The sequence below is a fragment of the Ranitomeya imitator genome, chromosome 5 (genome assembly GCF_032444005.1).
Source record: "Ranitomeya imitator isolate aRanImi1 chromosome 5, aRanImi1.pri, whole genome shotgun sequence".
Classification (NCBI taxonomy): domain Eukaryota; kingdom Metazoa; phylum Chordata; class Amphibia; order Anura; family Dendrobatidae; genus Ranitomeya; species Ranitomeya imitator.
The window spans coordinates 304,006,268-304,029,647 of record NC_091286.1 but is presented as its reverse complement, the minus strand read 5'-3'; the positions used below and the strand labels follow the sequence as shown (position 1 = coordinate 304,029,647).

Here is a 23,380-nt window from a genome sequence, read left to right as displayed (position 1 = left end):
CAGGCGAACACACAGATATACACAGACACCCACAGATACACACAGACACCCGTAGACAGACACACACATGTTCTCCACACACACAGTCTCTGCTCAAACACACATTCTTCGCCCACACACTCTTTCTCCTGCCTTTCTGCAGCATTTTTTGCACGCATATCTGCAGCAAATCCGCAAATCTTTTTACATCTACGGTTTTGCTGCTGATTTGACTGACTCACTGGAAGTCAATGGGTGCAGAAACGCTGCAGATCTGCAAAAAGAATTGACATGCTGTGGAAAATAAAGTTCTGCAAATCCGCGCTGATTTTTTCACAGCATGTGCACACCAATTTTGGATTTCCATAGATTGGTTGTGCACAGATTGCACATTGCAGATTTGGTGCAATTCTGCACTTCCAAAAATACTGCAGATCTGCAACAAAATCCGCAACGTGTTCACTAACCCTAAAGCACAGTATTACACCATTGCCCATAGTATTGCATTCTACACTGAATTTTATTCACAAGTTTGGCATAGCACTGTATAGATATTGTTCAAATAGCGGTTTGAATTTTTATACACTTAAATGTGGCATTTGGGTGACACTTAAACATCTAACTACATTGAGACATCAGCTTCCATATTGCACTCTCGTATATAAGGTGTGAACAATGTTATATAATGGCCAGCATTATAAAACCAAATAGCTGTCAGTCTCATTAATGTGCTGAAAAAGCTGGAAACATTATGTGAACTCACACTATATTATTTCCTCATACATGTACTGAGGTTGCGTGTGGATACTCTCACGATAACAATTTGGAACTGCTTATACTGTGTGCTAAAGTCCAAATATCTGTTATACCATTGTTTGCTTTTCTGGTTGAAATGTGGAATCGAGGATGAGTTTAGCAGTTTTGACTCAAACTGATGCTGTCACTGTCAAAAGTAACTTGCACTCTGATTCCTCCCCACTAATATACTTGCCATAGACAAAGGAGGTCAATTATTACCAATGTTTGATATTCCACTGTCAGGACTGCTGATAAAAGTGGCAGTGGTGGTTCTTAGGTTGCTGCTAGTGGCTTCTACATTCCTAGCTATGTCTTTTTATATTACCACATCTAATGCCAATGCCATTTTCTTTACCTGCACATTTTGTAGATGACTATAAACTATCTTTTGGCAATGTTTTCAACCTTAATTAATTAGTATTGTCTAAAAGAATGTAACAAGAAATACTGTTTATCTAAAAACACACACAGAATGCAAAATGTGTCAGTTGGCTACAGCCTGGGTATGACATGCATGTTTGTCAAACTGGACAAGAAAAACAGGTGTGCACAAGCAAACATGCATGGTCAAATCTAGCGCCACATGGTGATTGCTGAGCAACAGAAATTCTAAGAATAGTTCCCTGAGAAAAGCTTTTTTGACACTTGTCTGTGACTTGCTGGAGTGTGACTACACTCTAATTTTCCTATATTTGAAGTAGCCAAGTTGCAGATATGAGATAAACAAATTCCTTTATATACAAATTGCATTGAAGTCTATGGAACATGTGTCAAGTGGGACATGTAACAAGTAATAGATAATGCAACAAATTGGAAACATTTGCGTTGCTGTTACAATATGTTACAGTTCACAATGCGACACCCTGAGAAATCATTTCAGTCAATGTTGCAATGTGCTGCGACTTCAGTGTCACGTGACATATTTCATCATCTAGTACTTGCCAAAATGTTTACATTTAAAATTTATTTCAACCTTTTCCCCAGAAATCACTAAATAAGAAAAAGTGATTAGATACATGTCCAACAAGCCAGCACCTACAGCAGGGCACTGTATTGGTGTTTCCTGTCAGAATGTAAATTTTGGCTAGGGAAAGAAAACAGATGTCCCCCTAAAAAAATTGTTTGCAACATGTGATACTTGTGTCCATTGCAGTTAAATGTCTGCAGTTTGAGGGATTTTCATTTGTGTTTTTGAAGACTTGTATTCCTCCTTCAAAAAAGGCTTGCACAAGAAGTAAAAAACCTCAATGCAGTTGCATGATACTAACAAGTATATAATATCCTATTCATCATAGCTTTTACGCTAGAATTCTGGCATAAAAGGCTTTGAAAAGTCACAAAAATGTTGCAACTTTTGGCTTTCTCAAGCCATTATACTCTAGCACTAACTGGTTAGAGCTTGTGCAGGACAGGGCTGGGAAAATCATCACTCAATCAATTCATGTTGAGCTGCTGTATTTGCTATATTATAAATCTTACCAATTCTCTGGAATGGATGCAAACATGGTGGATCATGCCACATTTCATATGCTCCTGATTCGATAAGAGGCTTGTGACTCTTAATGAGTTAGGAGCTTGCAACTACCACCAGCATCAAGGCTGGTCTTGATGAATCATGGCCATTGTTTCTAAATAGCACTGTTTTCAGTTTTTTTGTGGCTTGCTGTTGCTTTCTAGTGCATTAAGAATGAAGAAAAGGTGTCTAACTGAAATTCAAGTGCAGTAGGGCTAATGCCAGCCTCACAATATCATTTATAAATTACAGTAAGTCTGGCAATTTCACCTTTACTAGCTCTCTTTTTCCTCATCAATTCCATCTCTAATATTCACAGGCTACTACACTCATATTGTTCAGTACTGCAGTTGTACAACATATTATGGGGTGAACCTTTTTTGCTGTTTTACAGATTTTTTTCTTATCTCCATTGCTGAGCTGTGACCTCTGATGTCTTCTTATTATCATTAATCACCTAAAATGTCTGTTGCATTTAATGCATTTAATGCTTTAGCTTTTTAAAAAAAAATTATAATAGTCTCTCCTGTTTGGCTACATTGAGCCATGTAGAGTAGCACAAGGTATTTTTGGGAAACATGAATGGTCATACTTGAAGTCTTGTGAACTTTTCAAGTCTTTTGTAATTCCTGAAATACAGTATGTAAAATGTGCAAAAGCCGAAACAAAAACAATTGTGGAAATGCCCCTTTTTTTGCAACTTCACCACACTTTGAATTTGTTTCCCATTGTCCATTACACTATATGGCAAAACCAATGGCGTTGTTCAAAAGTACAACTTGTCCCACAAAAACAAGCCCTCACATATTAACAGAAAAATAAAAAGTTATGGCTCTGGGAAAAAGAGGAGCAAAAATCGTAAACTCAAAAATGAAAAAAAAAAACATGGTGGTGAAGGGGTTAACTGTGACGGTCTACCTCACATATTGAACATCTTGACAATATTTTTTACCCATCTGTTTAGTAGTTTTTCTACTTCAATTTGACAGCCAAGCCACATTTGAGTTCCATATGACGTCCAGCCAAAATATCTGAGATAGATCTGCTTCTTCTCAGGTTTGCAATGGAGTATGTGATGTTGTGACTTTTGTTGGTAAAGCATGCATAACAGTGTCCGACAGCACTGGTTGTGGTCATAGTTAAGGAAAGTCTTCTGAGCAGGCATATGAGATGTGGGCAATATATTTCAATGTGCAGGTCCTGCAGTTGGGAAATAAGCTGATTATGCCCCTACACAAATTTGTACAGCTTTTCATCGCTACACAGAGTGGCATCACCTGCTCTCATGAGAAAAGTAAACTAACCAGCAATGTGGGCAAAGCTAAAGCTGTTCCGTTTATTCTCTTGATCATATTTCTGTTAATTAGGCTGCATCCTCAAGTAGTGCATGGTCTTTGTTATCATCCCCTTCAACATCATGATCTGTTGCTTTCCGTTCACTTCCTCCTCTTCCTTACTTGTATCATCAGTTAGCCATATGTGTGAATCCGGTCACATTTTTTGTGAGAAAACTCAAGTTACATGTATCTAAGTTTACCCTAATTGATGCTCTAACTCCTGTATATTAATTGTTGTGAATTCTGTTGTCGAACTCCCTCCTGTGGTCATGAATGGTACTTCGGCGAGTTCTGTCCATGGACTCCCTCTGGTGGCTGTGAGTGGAGCTGCTGCTTCTGAGGTTCCTTCCACAGGTGACGTGATTTATCCTTTTGTTGGCTGCTCTATTTAACTCAACTCAGATCGTTACTGCCAGCTGTACTGTTATGGACCTGGTGGTTAGGAGCACCCGGCACGACCTGATAGTTAAACTGACACAGGACAAGCTCTGGGATGTGGGAGCTCTGCTGACTCTCCCTAGACGCCTCTTCACAGTCTAAGAGCTAGCTAGCCCTAGAGATTGAAAATAAAGCCTACCTTGCCTCAGAGAAATTCCCCAAAGGAAAAGGCAGCCCCCCACATATATTGACTGTGAGTAAAGATGAAAGTCACAAACGCAGAAATGAAACAGGTTTCAGCAAAGGGAGGCCAGACTTACTAAACAGACAGAGGATAGGAAAGGTATCTTTGTGGTCAGCACAAAAAACTACAAAAGACCACGCAGAGTGTGCAAAAAGACCTCCGCACCGACTAACGGTGCGGAGATGCCACTCTGCATCCCAGAGCTTCCAGCTAGTAAGGCAAAATCATGATATCCAGCTGGACAAGGCAACAATGAACAAATAATGACTGGCAGGAACTTAGCTTCTGCTGGAGTAGACAGGTCACCAGAAAGATCCAAGAGCGAACTGAACAAATGCAGGAGCATTGACAGCTGGAATGGAGTAAAGATCTGAGTGGAGTTAAATAGAGCAGCCAACCAAAGGATAAATCACGTCACCTGTGGAAGGAACCTCAGAAGCAGCAGCTCCACTCACAGCCACCAGAGGGAGTCCATGGACAGAACTCGCCGAAGTACCATTCACGACCACAGGAGGGAGTTTGACAACAGAATTCACAACAATTAATGTGATTTCCATAATTATGGCCTAAACTCTGGTTTGAGAAGATATATGTAGCTGCCATTATTTCTTGAAGGATGACATGTATACTTCCCCATAATTTTTAATAAAAATAAGAAGTTTATAGCATCAATCTAGGAGAATTATTCATGTAGGATAAAACTTTTTTAAAGAAAAATTCTTAGTCTTCAGTTGCAATTTTCATTTATCAAATTCTCAATTTTTGTAAAAGTTTGGATTATTTGTGTTTTGACTGATGTAAAGTTCCTTGGTACAACCCTGGTTAGGATTGGGCCTTTGACAAGGACTGAGAGCATAAATGCGCAATGTAGTGCTATTTTACTTCACTAACTCACTTCATTGGAGAGAGTGATCAAACCAGGAACTGAACCATAGCTCTGTTTCTTGTGGCTTGGACACCTCATTAGGTACAGAAAGTAACATACAAAATGGTAGGACACAGTGTATCAGTGACACAAAAATCGATGGTCAATATTAAGTCCAGGTCCCAACATGCTTCTTTTAAAAAATGCATGGTAAACCACATGCAGAATCGACTAGTATCACTGCAGGAAATTTCAGTTGTCCTTCTGAACTTACAGGCAGTGGAAAAGTTGTTTGCTTGATCACAAAATATTAAGGGGGTAATTGATGACTGTATTCTAATTTTTAAAAGTAAAAACAGTCTGTCAGTACAGAGTGCTTTTGTTCAACACCAATTGCCAAACCGTTTATATGATGAGGTGACTTTGACATTAGTAAGGCTGTGTTTGTGTTAACCTCTTAACAATGTATAATAATGCACATAATGTATATGTACATGATTACAAGGGTAACCAAGTGGAGGAGACTCAGGATCTGGCATTTTTGTCTAATAGTAGGGGCTCTGATTGGCACTATTATTAATTAAAATGACAATATTGATGTCTGACAGTGGTGTTTTAAATGAAACGCTGGTGCTCACAAGCAGCAGCTGCCACCGGTTCCACCAATATGACTGCAGGGTGCCACAATATTATTATGGTACATTGTGTCCTTTTGAAGGACCCATTTGCTGCCATGTTGGCATTCCTGTTGTAATTCACAAGCGGAGCTTCATTGGAAAGCATAATTTATATTGTAGACCGCAATACGATGGTGGTGTGAATAAAAGATCACAGATTCAAGTCCCTTAAGAAAAGACAAAAATATATAAAAATAAAACAATTAACTCACATACTTTCCCTCTTAAAAATAAAGAAATAAAAAATATTCACATTGAGTATCACCATGGTGTAAAAGTATTGTCTTTCGAAATATAGATTGAATTAACCCATTTAGTTAACCCCCTAAAAGCCAGAATTACATTTGTTGGTCATTAAGCCTACCTAAGACTGAAATGAAAATCAATCAAAATGTCATATGTATATTAAAAGAAGCTGTCAGCTTAACACAAAAAAACAAGTCCTCACACAGGTTAATTAACAGAAAAGAAAAACAATACAAAACACAAACAAACCCATTTTTTAAGAAATGTTTGCGATTTTTCATCACTAAAATTAAAAAAAGTTGATGTAAAATTGGTATCGTCTTTAATCATACTGTTCTGGAAAATCATGCTTCACTGCTAAGTCCTTTTTATTGTTATAGTTAATGTTGTTAAAATAAACTTTCTTTATGAAATAGAGGAATTGCATTTTTTTAATCGCTTCATGCAACTTGGAATTTTTTTTCTTATTCTTCATTTGGTAAAATGTATAGAATAACTCAAATCAAAAAATCATCCCACAAAATATGAGCCCTCATAAAGCTAGGTCAATAGAAGAATAGAAAATGATTATCCTTGCAAAAATGGGACAAGAAACTGAATGGAAAAAATAAAAAAAAATCTCCCAGACCTAAAGGGGTTAAAAAGATTGAAAAGGACTGGAAAGAGTTTTAGGAGACCTCTGAGTTTTCCCACACCTTTTTTTCAGGGCAATTGGAAGCTTGGCTTTATCAATCAAATGTTTGGAAAAAATTTGGTAAATTCGAATTTTAAAAGATTCACTCATCTCTTTCTAACATATATATTGCTTGCCATGCTGCAACTTGCACAGTTTCAGCTGGAATTGTCACACATTATTATTATATTGCATTAAAAATGTGTCAATTTTTAGTAAATATTGCGGGATAGACAGAAAAAGCTTAAAATAACCAAATAAACATTAAAACATGATAATGCCTCGCCCACTCCAGTTCATCCTCCCTTCTACTTTCCACTTTTTGATATCAGATTGCTACAATGTTTTACCCATTTCATCATCAGTTTTAGATTGTCATACATTCTGCCCTATAATTACTGCTAGTGATGAGCGAATATACTCGTTACTCGAGATTTCCCGAGCACGCTCGGGTTTCCTCCTAGTATTTTTTAGTACTCGGAGATTTAATTTTTAGCGCTGCAGCTGAATGATTTACATCTGTTAGCCAGCATAAGTACATGTGGGGATTCTCTAGCAACCAGGCAACCCCCACATGTACTTATGCTGGCTAGCAGATGTAAATCATTCAGCTGCGGCGATGAAAACTAAATTTCCGAGCACTAAAAAATACTCAGAGGACCCCCGAGCGTGCTCGAGAAATCTCGAGTAACGAGTATATTCGCTCATCATTACTGCTTAAATGGACTATGCATAAAGTGACTGTTCAAACCAATCACAGACGCTCAGTGCCTGGTGCGGGAACAATTATTTACATTCACCTTCCCATCTGATTGATTTTCATCTATCTCCACCCTTCTCTAGCTCTATGAAGCCACAGCTGTCAATCAAAGATGAGAATGGTGGAGAGGGAAAACAAGAAGATGGGAAGGTGTAGTTAACTGAGTGGCCCCACCTTAAAGTCTCAAGGGGCGGGACACAGTTTGATCAGTCATTCTCTGCTGACAGAGTCCTTTTAAGCTGTACCCAACAGATAATATAGGGCAGCCTTGCGGCAAGACAGTAATGTACATTTTCATGTATACATATGTACTTTATAAAGTGCCCACTAAGCATAAATGGTCTCTCGTTTAGACGCACCTTTATTGTATATGGTATGTATTAAAGGAATATTTTGAAATTATCATATTGCCATCTTCACATGTATTGCTTTACTGTACTTAATTTATTGAAGAACAACTTTACAATTTTTCCTTGATTTCCACCAGGTTCTGAACTTATGCCTAAGGCTCTTTCAACAAGGATAGTGGGAGGAATATGGTGGTTTTTCACACTGATCATAATCTCCTCATATACTGCCAACTTAGCTGCTTTTCTCACAGTGGAACGCATGGAATCACCCATTGATTCTGCTGACGATTTAGCTAAACAAACTAAGATTGAATATGGTGCTGTCCAAGATGGTGCTACAATGACTTTTTTTAAGGTATGTTCTAAACATATATTTTGAAAATGCAATGATATCAAACTAAACATAGTGCAATTAGCATGATTGTTTTCTTACATGAAACTAAAATTGTGTTTAACGAATTGTGACTAAACTAAGACTTTCATCTGAGATTAAATGTTTTAGAAGAAACTAAAAATAGGCAGGATGTGTACCACTAATATTTATCTGTCACCTAATTAAAATATGATTTTAAAAATGTTGCATTAAATCTGGAAACAAATTTAATGAGATAAACACAAAAATTAAAAAATTATTTCTTTCAGATAATGAATCATTAGTCCTTTATATTGGCAAATTAAGTTTATTTGTCATTTTAAACTAAATTTTACTAAGCCCAAAAATAGAAAATAATGGAAAAAATTATGATTTTCTTACCTTGGTAATTCATTGCAGTTTCCATGACATATTTCCATATCTGTTGCCTGTTTTTCATAGTTTTGATCCTTTTGATGTTGTTATCATTAGAAGCATTTAGCAAAAAATACTGTAGGTATCACATAATAGAGATGAATGTACAGGGTGGGCCATGTATATGGATACACCTATATAAAATGGGAATAGTTCGTGATATCAGCTTCCTGTTTGTGGCACATTTGTATATGGGAGGGGGAAACTTTTGAAGGTGGCTATTTTGGATCCAACTTTATTTTTTCCGATGGGAAGAGGGTCATGTGACACATCAAACTTATTGAGAAATTCACCAGAAAAAATAGTGGTGTGCTTGGTTTTAATGTAACTTTATTCTTTCATGAGTTATTTACAAGTTTCTCTTTGTTTACAGCCATTGACATGTCGCAGAGGTTAGCACGTGAGGAGAAGATAGATATTGTGTTGTTGTCTGGTGAATGCAGTACCTGGGTCATTGTAGCAGATTTCAATGCAAGACACCCTACGCAAGAAAACTGTCACCATTCCCATTTTATGTAGGTGTATCCATATAAAGGGCCCACTCAAAAAAGTTTGCCTCATCACTGAACATAATCTTCTGTGTAAACTGAGGGTCCTCTTCCAATTGTTGTTTTGCCCACTCTGCAAATTAAGAGTGCTGATCAGGCATCAGTCGATTATCCCTTAGGCAGATATTAGCTACTCACAAATAGCACCCTTAACAATTTCAGCTGCTGCATCATCTCAATGAGAATGACCCAGATCGGCGCACTGAATTTGCAGAATAGGCAAGTTTACACAGAACATTATGTTCAGTGATGAGGCAAACTTTTTTGGGTGGGCCTTTTATATGGATGCACCTAAATAAAATGGGAATGATGACAGTTTTCTTGCGTAGGGTGTCTTGCATTGAAATCTGCTGCAATTACCCAGGTAGTGCATTCACCAGACATCAACACAATTTCTATCAGCTCCTCACGTGTTAACCACTGCAACATGTCAATGGCTGTAAACAAAGAGAAACTTGTAAATAACTCAATAAGGAATAAAGTAACATTAAAACCAAGCACACCATTGATTTTATTGTGAAATTCTCAATAAATTTGACGTGTCACATGGCCCTCTTCCCATTGGAAAAAATAAAGTTGGATCCAAAATAGCTGACTTCAGAATGGCCGCCATGGTCACCACCCATCTTGAAAAGTTTTCCCCCTCCCATATACTAATGTGCAACAAACAGGAAGTAGATATCACCAACCATTCCCATTTTATTTAGGTGCATCCATATACATGGCCCACCCTGTAATTATCTGCAGATAATGGAATATAAGTCAATTTCCTGTAATTTGCATTTTTTTCACAAGTTCAAATACATTTTTGATTTGATTTGCTGTTTGCAAAAAATAACTTGTCTGCACAATTTTTATTTCAATTTTGCACTACTGATACATTAGAGAATTGGCTTATGTTTTTTTGAATGGTTGCAAGGGCTTCTCCATAATGCCCTGCAGCTATGATATCTTGAGGATTATCATGCCTGGTTCATTGGTGGTCAGTACCAGGGTTATCAGAGATTAGTCGATATCAGTCAAGCATAGTTTGTATGGCAGAGTATTTGCCATTTACAAAGAATCTCTCTCTCATACAGTGTAAGCTCATATGCTCAGTAGGGTTCTCTCTCTTTCCTGTAGAATATAAGCTCTAAAGGTACCGTCACACATAGTGATTTCTTTAACAATATCGTTGCTTTTTGTGACGTAGCAACGATATCGTTAATGAAATCGTTATGTGTGACAGCGACCAACGATCAGGCCCCTGCTGGGAGATTGTTGGTCGCTGGGAATGATCAGGACCTTTTTTTGGTCGCTGATCACCCGCTGTCACCTCTGAATCGGCGTGAGTGACGCCGATCCAGCGATGTGTTCACTGGTAACCAGGGTAAATATCGGGTTACTAAGCGCAGGGCCGCGCTTAGTAACCCGATGTTTACCCTGGTTACCATTGTAAATGTAAAAAAAAAAAATAGTACATACTCACATTCCGGTGTCTGTCACGTCCCCCGCCTTCAGCTTCCCGCACTGACTGTGAGCGCCGGCCGTAAAGCACAGCGGTGACGTCACCGCTGTGCTTTGCATTACGGCCGGCCGGCGCTCACAGTCAGTGCAGGAAGCTGACGGCGAGGGACGTGACAGACACCGGAATGTGAGTATGTAGTGTTTTTTTTTTACATTTACAATGGTAACCAGGGTAAACATCGGGTTACTAAGCACGGCCCTGCGCTTATGAACCCAATGTTTACCCTGGTTACCCGGGGACTTCGGCATCGTTGGTCGCTGGAGAGCTGTCTGTGTGACAGCTCTCCAGCGACCACACAACGACTTACCAACGATCACGGCCAGGTCGTATCGCTGGTCGTGATCATTGGTAAATTGTTTAGTGTAACGGTACCTTTATGCTCAGTGGAGTCCTATCTTTTGTAGTGTGTAAACATTTATAGTCAGCAGGGTCCTCTTTCTCTCCTATTGAGGGTAAGATGCATTGGTCAGCTGGTTTCTCTATCTGTGTCTGCTATCTCCCTAATGTATTGTTTTGCCTCACATTGAACTTGTGTGCAAATTCAGCGAGTTTGAATTCCAGTTTAAAAAAATCCACTCATCTCTAAAAAACAGAGTTATGATAATATTTTGGTTAGTCTATTCCAATAAACCAAATAAATGAGTTATGAATGTTCAAAAAAACAATTTATTTTTACAGTTTTACACTGAATCTGTTAATTTGAACTAATTGGTTACAATCAATTGACTATAAAGGAAAATCAATGATATACAGTGCCTACAAGTAGTATTCAACCCCCTGCAGATTTAGCAGGTTTACACATTTGGAATTAACTTGGCATTGTGACATTTGGACTGTAGATCAGCCTGGAAGTGTGAAATGCACTGCAGCAAAAAAGAATGTTATTTCTTTGTTTATTTTTTTTTTAAATTGTGAAAAGTCTTTTCAGAGGGTCATTTATTATTCAACCCCTCAACCCACCAGAATTCTGTTTGGTTCCCCTAAAGTATTAAGAAGTAGTTCAGGCACAAAGAACAATGAGCTTCACATGTTTGGATTAATTATCTCTTTTTCCAGCCTTTTCTGACTTTTTAAGACCCTCCCCAATCTTGTGAACAGCACTCATACGTGATCAACATGGGAAAGACAAAGGAGCATTCCAAGGCCATCAGAGACAAGATAGTGGAGGGTCACAAGGCTGGCAAGGGGTACAAAACCCTTTCCAAGGAGTTGGGCCTACCTGTCTCCACTGTTGGGAGCATCATCCGGAAGTGGAAGGCTTATGGAACTACTGTTAGCCTTCCACGGCCTGGACAGCCTTTGAAAGTGTTCTCCCGTGCCGAGGCCAGGCTTGTTCGAAGAGTAAAGGCTAACCCAAGGACAACAAGGAAGGAGCTCTGGGAAGATCTCATGGCAATGGGGACATTGGTTTCAGTCAATACCATAAGTAACGTACTCCACCGCAATGGTCTCCGTTCCAGACGAGCCAGTAAGGTACCTTTACTTTCAAAGCGTCATGTCAAGGCTCGTCTACAGTTTGCTCATGATCACTTGGAGGACTGACTGGTTCAATGTTCTCTGGTCTGATGAGACCAAGATCGAGATCTTTGGTGCCAACCACACACGTGACGTTTGGAGACTGGATGGCACTGCATACGACCCCAAGAATACCATCCCTACAGTCAAACATGGTGGTGGCAGCATCATGCTGTGGGGCTGTTTCTCAGCCAAGGGGCCTGGCCATCTGGTCCGCATCCATGGGAAGATGGATAGCACGGCCTACCTGGAGATTTTGGCCAAGAACCTCCGCTCCTCCATAAAGGATCTTAAGATGGGTTGTCATTTCATCTTCCAACAAGACAACGACCCAAAGCACACAGCCAAGAAAACCAAGGCCTGGTTCAAAAGGCAAAAAATCAAGGTGTTGCAGTGGCCTAGTCAGTCTCCTGACCTTAATCCAATTGAAAACTTGTGGAAGGAGCTCAAGATTAAAGTCCACATGAGACACCCAAAGAACCTACATAACTTGGAGAAGATCTGCATGGAGGAGTGGGCCAAGATAACTCCAGAGACCTGTGCCGGCCTGATCAGGTCTTATAAAAGATGATTATTAGCTGTAATTGCAAACAAAGGTTATTCCACAAAATATTAAACCCACACTTATGTTTAAAATTTATAAAAATTTAACTGAGCAACAAAACTTTTTGGTTTGTAAGATTTATGCATCTGTTAATAAATCCTGCTCTTGCTTGAAGTTTGAAGGCTCTAACTTATTTGCATCTTATTAAACCTGCTAAATCTGCAGGGGGTTGAATACTACTTGTAGGCACTGTAGATATTGGTTCATTATTTTGCTCTTCTGGCTTATCATGAGCCTTACAACTATCATTTCATTTCATCAGTTTTTGGGGGGTTGGGAAAAAATTTTTGGTTTTGAGAGAGGCTATTTATTTGATTCACCCAATAACCATAATGTTTCTAAGTATCTGAAAGGTTATGAGAACATATTAGATATACCTGTTAACAATAGAGAATTAGGCAGTGCAAGTACCCCATAAAGATGTGGTGGGTACACTACACAAACCATACAATTAAAATATACTCAGTGTTAAAACCACATGAAATGTTTATGTATTTATGGATTTTTTATTTATACATACAGATGATTAGTGGAATTAAGGTGATGTAGAATAGTTGAACATCCATTATACTATGGTCATTATACCTAGAATACAGTTAGGTCCATATATATTTGGACAGAGACAACATTTTTCTACTTTTGGTTATGGATATTACCACAATGAATTTTAAACAAAACAATTCAGATGCAGTCGAAGTTCAGACTTTCAGCTTTCATTTGAGGGTATCCACATTAAAATTGGATGAAGGGTTTAGGAGTTTCATGTGCCACCCTGTTTTTAAAGGGACCAAAATTAATGGGACAATTGACTCCAAGGCTATTTCATGGACAGGTGTGGGCAATCCCTTCATTATGTCATTTTCAATTAAGCAGATAAAAGGCCTGGAGTTTATTTGAGGTGTGGTGCTTGCATTTGGAAGGTTTTGCTGTGAAGTAAACATGCGGTCAAATGAGCTCTCCATGAAGGTGAAACAAGCCATACTTAAGCTGCAAAAACAGGAAAAACCCATCCGAGAAATTGCTACAATATTAGGAGTGGCAAAATCTACAGTTTGGTACATCCTGAGAAAGAAAGAAAGCACTGGTGAACTCATCAATGCAAAAAGACCTGGGCGCCCATGGAAGACAACAGTGGTGGATGATCGCAGAATAATCCCCATGGTGAAGAGAAACCCCTTCACAACAGCCAACCAAGTGAACAACACTGTCCAGGAGCTAGGCGTATCAATATCCAAATCTACCATAAGGAGAAGACTGCATGAAAGTAAATACAAAGGGTTCACTGCATGGTGCAAGCCACTCATAAGCATCAAGAATAATAATGCTAGACTGGACTTTGCTAAAAAACATCTAAAAAAGCCAGCACAGTTTTGGAAGAACATTCTTTGGACAGATGAAACCAAGATCAACCTCTAACAGAATGATGGAAAAAGAAAAGTATGGCGAAGGCGTGGTACAACTCATGATCCAAAGCATACCACATCATCTGTAAAACACGGCGGAGGCAGTGTGATGGCTTGGGCATGCATGGCTGCCAGTGGCCCTGGGTCACTAGTGTTTATTGATGATGTGACTCTGGACAGAAGCAGCCGAATGAATTCTGAGGTATTCAGAGCCATACTGTGTGCTCAGATCCAGCCAAATGCAGCCAAACTGATTGGTCGTCGTTTCAGACTACAGTTTGACAATGACCCAAAACATAAAACCAATGCAACCCAGGAGTTTATTAAAGCAAAGAAGTGGAATATTCTTGAATGGCCAAGTCAGTCACCTGATCTCAACCCAATTGAGCATGCTTTTCACTTGTTAAAGACTAAACTTCAGACAGAAAGGCCCACAAACAAACAGCAACTGAAAACCACCGCAGTAAAGGCCTGGCAGAGCATCAAAAAAGAGGGAACACAGCGTCTGGTGATGTCCATGAGTTCAAGACTTCAGGAAGTCATTGCCAACAAAGGGGTTTCAACCAACTACTAAAAATGAACATTTTATTTAAAATTATTTAATCTGTCCAATTACTTTTGGTCCCTTTAAAAACAGGGTGGCACGTGTTAAGGAGCTGAAACTCCTAAATCCTTCATCCAATTTTAATGTGGATACCCTCAAATGAAAGCTGAAAGTCTGAACTTCAACTGCTTCTGAATTGTTTTGTTTAAAATTTCATTGTGTTAATGTCTATAGCCAAAATTAGAAAAATGTTGTCTCTGTCCAAATATATATGGACCTAACTGTATATTAATGAGGTAGCAATGCTATTGTTTCCCAATTATTATTTTCATAGCTAAGAACTGCCTATTATAGCCTAACTTTGGTCACCACAATGTTTCGTTTATTTGACATTCTTAGAACTAGAAACACTACTGGTGATGTCACTTCAAACACTTGAGGTGCCAAGGAAGCCGTTGTTACTTTTTTTAATTTGCATTATTTTCTGTGCTGAGCAACATATGTATCGTTGCTCAATCCCTTGACTCTTCAAAAATGGCAGCATCAACATTGCCTATTTTAGTCTTTTCTTTCTATCTTTGCTATAACAGATTAACTAGTTTTTGCATCCTCGTTTTCCCTTTCTGACAGAATGTTTCATAAAATGTTCCCATCATGTTATGTTTACATAGAAAAACTGTTAACTGACTGTCATCTTTCTTGTAATCAATTTGACCATTTTATTATTTCTGTCCTCCTTTATAACAGTATCATCAAATCTACAGTTGTTTAATTGGCTTTCAGCAAAAAATATACCATATTTTTTCAGACTATAAGACACATTGGACCATAAGATGCATCTAGGTTTTAGAGGAGGAAAATAGAAAAACAAATAAGCAAAAAATGCGGTAATGACACACTTATGAGGGAGCAATCCGCTGCTGACACTGTTATAGAGATAATGTCCCTCAATTATGCACCAATATAATGGTATACATGATATATGGTACAAATGGCCTCCATACTGATATATATATATATATATATATATATATAATCCCCATCCAGGGATACATGCCCCCATCTCCATTCTGGTACAGATGGCCTCCTCATCCCCATCCTGGCGTACATGACCCCCTCATCCCCATTCTGGTATATGTGACCCGCTCATCCCCATCCTAGTAAACATAGCCCCCTTATACTGGTATACATGGTCCCCCATCCCCATCCTGGTATACATGGCACCCATCATGCTGCACATATAAAAATAAACCATTCTACTTATCTTCCAGCACTCCCTTGCAGCATCATCTTCTGATGTCAGCAACTGCTTTCATCTTGTAAGAGGAATTGCACAGCTTACACATCAAGGTCTGCTACCTGAATACACATTGCTCCCCATGCTCGGGACTATAGGAGTAGAGAGCAGTGAATATTCATCTTCCTTAATAACAGGCTCACTGTTAGATGCAGCCACTGGCTTCATGTAGTGGTTGGGAGATCATGTGTGCCCAGTATTAAAGGGATTGAATATTCACTGCACTACATTCCCATGGGTGTGTGGAGCAGTGAAGAATAATTCCCTTGAATAGCAGCCACGCATGATGACCTAGCTGCTGCAGGAGTCGGAAGCTGCAGCTAACAGTGTGTCCGCATTTACAAAGAAATGAGTATTTACTGCTCCACGCACCTATAGTACAGCCCACTAGGTGATGGCTTCAGTGCATAAAGGTGGAAGGGACTACTGATGTGGGGAGCAGTGTATCTTAATATTCTTTAACAATGGGCACATGTGTAATCTGCAGCAGCCGGCTGCTGCCTTCTGTGATCCACTCATCCACTGCAGATGCTCGCCCACCCCTTTATCAAACAGCCGCAGCAGATAAATCCAGACTATAAGATGCACACCCCTTAATTTCTCTACAAAATTTTAGAGGAAAAAAGTGCTTCTCATATTATGAAAAATACAGTCATTCTGACTTCATTGAATTCTCAGTCAATTAATGTTGTGGATATGAAATGTATTTTCATGGCTGCATAACACAAAGAACATAACTTTCTGGGAGCACCAATACACTGCAATCCAGTAACAAAGCCAATTTTTTTGTCTTTATCATGCACTATGCTGTCAGCAATTAACTAATTGGGTGGATGTTTATGGTGGAATAAGCATAGACAAATGTCTTTTTAAATAACATGACAAAATTATGTAATTACTGTGCTCAGCTTGTGTAGTTCAAAAATACAATTGTTCTAAATGAGAGTACCGCAATGACTCGGCAGTTTGGCTTTTCCATGTCAGACATGAAAAAATGGACTCTAAGCAATGCATACAACTCACAGGTGGGAAAAAAGTAGAATGTGAGCAACACAATATATAAAAATAGCAATAATTGGTTTTACTTGTTTATACAGTTCCCATGTAACAGATTTTAATATAGAAATAAAATTAAATCACATAACTATTTTAACGATATTAAGGGATTAAAATGATCCAATGAGGCGTATATATTGTAGGTAACATATGAGTTAAATATAGAATACCATAGCCACTAGTGGTCTTTGATTTCTCGTGTATGGCATACTGCCTGTTATTTTACGAGAGAATATTCGTGAATCTAAGGGAGCCCAATTTCAAACCTAGGATGTTCAGCATCCTTAGCTAAGGTGCTGGTGTTGCTCAGTGGTATGGAAAGACCATTTATTATGTTGACAGTCAGCCTTCAAACAGATCATACCTTCTAAAGTCAGGATATGTCTGTGAGCAAGGTCTTGGAAAGACCAAACCAATGGCCATCTTTTTTCTATTTTTCTTTGATGACACCATGAAAAAGATATTTCTGCGGTTTGTAAAAAATGAGTGCCGTTCTTTTTTTGTAATACAGTTTTATTGTTAGCTGCATTACACTAAAAGATATTCCTGAATGATTGCTCTCAAGACCGTTCATCACAATAATCTTTCAATTTAAAAAGGCTGCTGATCACCTAATGAACATTCAAAATATTAATTTATCAGAAGAAATTATCTTTTGTGCAACACAAAAGACCATCATTTTTGGTCATGAAACTCCCTGTGTGAAAAGGGCTTGCAATGTCAGTAACAATGACAGCCTGTGTGCACTGAGCGATCTGTTATAGATCTCTTATTATGTCTGTGCTATTAAGGGATTGCTAATCAATAAAAGTTTACTGATTGGCAGTCATTTAGTGCTACTAGTTGGTCGGTGTAAAAGAAGTATTAGATTTCTCATTATTACAATATAAAACTGTAAGTAATATGAATATAGTTCTAAAATGATAATGACCATGATGATAATGATAACTGTTAGGATCACTAAGCTTACACAATAGACATTCACATTAGATTATATTATTGATTATTACTGTAATAAATAGAGAAGGGGTAAGTAAGGTGGGAAAGGATGTGAATGTGCAATGATTTAGGGATTCTTCTCCATAAGCTACTGCTAGGCAGGCTTATTTTATCTAATTTTAGTAAAAAGAAACTATATTAATTTACACAATAAAAGTTATATTTTAATAATTCTTGCACATTCACATCCTTTTCCACATTACCCCTTCTCTGTTTATCAAAAGTATAATTCTTCCATAAATACTTCTTTTTCATTTTATTTGGATACAAACATTATATAAACTAACAGAACAAGATAGATATATATATATAATTCTTATTATACTGTACATATAAAAGCGGCAATAGATCATACTTGTGCTTTGAACAACTCATTTTATTAGTGTAGCGTAATATAGTGAAAGCTCAGCGAACATTGTTCTTTCTTGAATGTCTCTTATTAATAGCTTATAATATACCTAAAAAGTTAATAAAATAGTACAATAGGGCATAACCCAGGAAATAAAAGTTGTAGATAATACGGAGTTGCTAATTTGGCTGGGTTGTGTCAGGTATAACTCATATACGGATATAGATACCAGTCATTGCTGCTTCATATGCTGGAATAAAACCAGAATAAAATAGTATGATCTATGGATAAACCTGACACACCGCTGGTGAAGAAGATATCCAGTGGCAATGATAGTGTTGAATAAAGTGCAGTTTAATTAATCTATGTGTTTCCCAGTTAAACAAACAGCTCCATCAGGATAAAAACACAAACAATGAGAGCACAAAGAGAGAGATGCAGGGGTTTAAATAATCCAAAAATTGGAGCCAGTTGGCTTAAAGAGACCCCCTGGAGGTGGGTCTGTGACACCCCAGGAGTTCAGTTGTCACAACGGTATTGCCTTCCTCACGGGGAGGGTGATGTCATGCCCTGAAGCGAGATCCTTTTAACAGGTAACACTTACATGCAACACTTTTCTGACTCCAGGACAGAAGGGGGAGCTCTAGACCCGGTTTCAGGGAAGCTTCCCTACATATATTCTGGCTGGAGGAGGAGTTAAGGGAGATTGTAGGAGACAGTGAAGGGAGAAGGAGAAAAAGAGGAGAGAGAAACTGGAGCGGAGCTGCAAGTGGGCTCCCTCCAGGTTTGAGTGCCAGAAACCTGGAGGCCGAAGTTGCATGGGAACTGTATGCCCCACAGCAGAAACCAGCAGGCAGAAGATTCCAAGTCTCCTGACCACAATTACACCCAAAAGCAGATTAGAGTCCGGAGTCACCACGAGAGAGGGACTCCTGTAAAAAAGCTCGAGTTGCCTGCCATGCGGGTAGAGTCCAACCAGAGGAACAGATTGAGAGAGGACCTTATATGAAGCTTAAGGCAGCAAGGGGCATAGAATTAAGCACAGAAAGGAAGGCTTCCAACCCCACCTGGCTAGGGGGATTCCGAATCGCTTCTAGGCTGCCCGGATGCCAAAGACCAATTGTAATCTATGTACCTGAACGTCATCAGTAAAAGGTAAAGAGACTGCAACCCTGGGTCCGTCCTCCAATTCTTTCCTGCACTTCACCATCTATCATCCTTACCAACTGCACTGGGAGCCCTGGGGACTAAGCTCTACCTGTGGGGAGCTATACCAACTCTGCTGCAATACCATCATCCCCAGAGGACCCCGTTAAGCAGCGTTTGTCATCCCTGGCCGAGTACCACAGGTGGCGTCATGAACATTACTCTTCAGACTTTATTTCCCATTACACTTTAATCCATTCTTATTGGACGCCCAGGGTCATGAACTGGGTCACTGCCACTGTGATACATTCCTTTGAGAACCGGCCCTGTTCCGAGTACCCCACAGTCCTAGCGGGCGCTCCATGTCCAGACAGTTTTCATTGCTCATTTGTTGTATTCAATAAAGCAAAGAAGAAGAGAAAATACTTTTTTGGCGGGAAAGCATTGCACTTTATTTGAGAAAAAACAAGTGGTGGTTAAGGAATACTAGGATATTGAGGTCACAAAATGGGTGTATTAGAGGAGAATTAAAAAATTAATATAGGTGTGAACAAAAATTGAGATCGAGAATCAAATATGTAAGATAGTAAAAGCAGTGAGTCTATGTAAGAACAGCATGTGTAGGAGCAATAATGTGAATTCAGAGGATTGCGCTTGTGCACCTCTTTCCATTTCTAAAAACATTTTCCTTTCTGTTTTTTAATTCTTTTTTAACACAACCATTTTGTGACCTCAACATCATGATATTTTTTAACCAGCACCTGATTTTTTCTCAAATATATAGCAATGCTTTCCCTTGAACAAAATATTTTTATCTTCTTCCTTACTTTATTGCACACAACCAATGAACAATGAAAACTGTCTGAACACACCTCCAGGGGATGAATTTATGCCACGTAGCTCCAATTTTTGGATTATTTAACCCCCTGCATCTTCATCTGTGCTCTCATTGTTTTTTTCCTGATTAAGGAGTTTGTTCAACTCTGAAATGCGTAGATTAATAAAACTGTTATTTCTTCAACACCATCATCGCTATTGGATATCTTCTTGAACAATAGCGCAGCAGATTTATTTATGTAACCCTTCCTATCTTATTTATAGCTTACAATATTTGAAAAATAATCCCAAAGACATTCTTCCTACAAAAATACCATGCATGAAGTAGCATTAATGCTAAATTGCATACTATAAAGGGCAGAGCGACTCAAATATGTATAATAATACAGGAGAAAAAACGAGTCAGAAGCTCATAATATACAAACGTACACAAAAATTTAACCCTTTGTGCTACCAGCATACAGATAGGCTTTAAACTTATTGCTACTGCTGTGATATTTTTATATATTTACCATGGCACTTTGATTTGTTATGCTTACTATATTGTGCTGGCCCAATTGTGCAGGCGGGACCTACCGGCACTCACTTATTTGGAATTTTTGTCACGAACCTCATATTGTTATAAATATTACTGATTGCTCCAAGAACTGTATGCACCTGCTCACTAACAGTTCTAGTTTTATGTATATGGATATTTAATAAAAGTTTTGTGTACGTTTGTATATTATGAGCTTCTGACTCGTTTTTGCTCCTGTATTATTATAGCTTACAATATGTCTGATATCTACTAATATACATCACATATGTTCATATATTTAAACTTATTTCCACTATCACATGACCTCGCGTGTGAATTATTCCTAATTTCTTATCCTGCTTACCACACAAGCTTAAAGGGGTATTCCCATCTCTAATATCATATTCCAATATTTATTAGGTGTAATAATAAAAATATTTAGCAAACACCTCCAATTAGAAATGTAGTATAGTTTTTCTGATTCGCTGTGTCTCTTTCCTTATGTGCAGGCATTGTAGGATGTTAGGTATCCATAGTTATGACCACTGATATAGTAACAGCTAGTTGGCAGTGATCCCAATCAGAAAACAAATCAGTGGCGAATCTGATAACTTCAGCTCTGGCAAAAATTAAGAGACCACCACATCAAAACCCTGTCATCGGCAGCCCAATCTAAAGACCTCAACCCCATTGAAAACCTCTGGAATGTAATCAAGAGGATGATGGATAATCACAAGCCATCAAACAAAGAAGAACTGCTTACATTTTTGCACTAGAAGCAGTGTGAAAGACTGGTGGAAAGCATGCCAAGATGTATGAAAGCTGTGAATAAAAATCATGGTTATTCCACAAAATATTGATTTCTGAACTCTTCCTGAGTTAAAACATTAGTATTGTTGCTTCTAAATGATTATGAACTTGTTTTCTTTGCACTATTTGAGGTCTGAAAGCACTGGTTATTTTTAATTTTGACCATTTCTCCTTTTCAGAAAAAAAAATACAAAATTTAGTGCTTGGAAATTTGGAGACACGTTGTCAGAAGTTTATAGACTAAAATAACAATTCACATTTTACTCAAAAATATACCTTTATAGAGAAAAATCAAACAAACTGAACATTTTGCAGTGGTCTTTTAATTTTTGCCAGAGCTGTATACTACATTTCTAATTGGAGGAGTTTGCTAACAATATTAATATTACACCTACTATATATTGGAATAAGATCTTGGAGACGGAATACCCCTTTAATTCTGACAAAGAGCAATACTGTAACTAGAACATGTTTCAAATTTGTAAAAATGACAGGTACCAATAATTGTACAACCACAATTCAATTTATATTCTTCTCATTTCAGTATAAACATTTTTTTCTTTTGCATAGCAGTTGTTTTAAGTTTTAAATTGTTTAGTGTAAAATGGATTTAAAAAGTGACATAATGCAATGTCAACCATTTTTACAAGTGATTGCATTTAATCACGTCAAAGAACAATGACAACCACTTGCAGCTAAATTCATAAAGTAGGTAACAAATTTGAAGCTGTTCTCTAATGTTTCCATAGAGCTAAATGTTAATATCATCATGACCTTGATTGCATATTCCATTTTAACGTTTGCAAAAGACAAATGATAGAAAAATCAGATACGATGAACGTAAAGTCTTCTTTAGGGATCAACATTTTTAATAGCTCATAATGTATGACTTCAAAAGAGTTATGTACTGCATTTTTGCTGAATTAATGACATATATTTTTTTAATACCTGGTAGTATTATTCACTGTAGGTTTCAGCAGATCATTTTTAGAGAATGATAAGTGAAATTGCAGCATATTCTAAATATTTCATACACAGGAAAATATCACTTAGTATTTACCAAAAATAAAATGAAATTATGATGTTATTCAATGGAAAATGGGACCTTTTTAAAATTTGTGTGAAATTCATAAAAAACCCCAGAGAAGATGCTAAATATTTTTAACAATATTATTATCAAATTTTATCATGACCAGGACTGCTATTCCCGTAAGAAAGATGCAAAATGATGTAGAAGTATAAATCATCAAAACAAAATCTATTATAGAATTACATTTTAAAAATATGCTTTAAAAAAATACACTGGCGCCTATTTATATGCATGCATCATGTGTTTTCGCATGTTCTTTATTCCAAAATTTGGGTACAGAGCTTTTAGATTCATGTGTTAATGGCATCTAAAATAATATTTTTGCTCAAACTTATTGCTTGGGTATATTGTCTTTTTGCCACAATTAGAACGCAAATCAATTAAGATTTTATATAAGATAGATGCATCATATTTATAAGATACAGTGTGACACTGAGATAAAGGTGATACATCTACAGACTACCACGACTAAGATTACACTGTTTAACTATGAGATAGCATTAATAAATATGTCTTACCATATTTCTTATTAGTTAATAAACCTATTTGCA

General features: G+C 37.8%; 1 protein-coding gene across 2 annotated transcripts in view; it reads left to right on the top strand.

The window, feature by feature from the left end:
• The window catches only part of GRIK2 (glutamate ionotropic receptor kainate type subunit 2), a 1,405,635-nt gene that overhangs the window by 1,232,375 nt on the left and 149,880 nt on the right, over positions 1-23,380 (top strand). For both annotated transcript variants that reach the window (XM_069726310.1, XM_069726309.1), the window contains one exon: positions 7,958-8,175. In XM_069726310.1, coding sequence (XP_069582411.1) covers positions 7,958-8,175 — 218 coding nt within the window. The remainder of the gene's footprint in view (positions 1-7,957; positions 8,176-23,380) is intronic.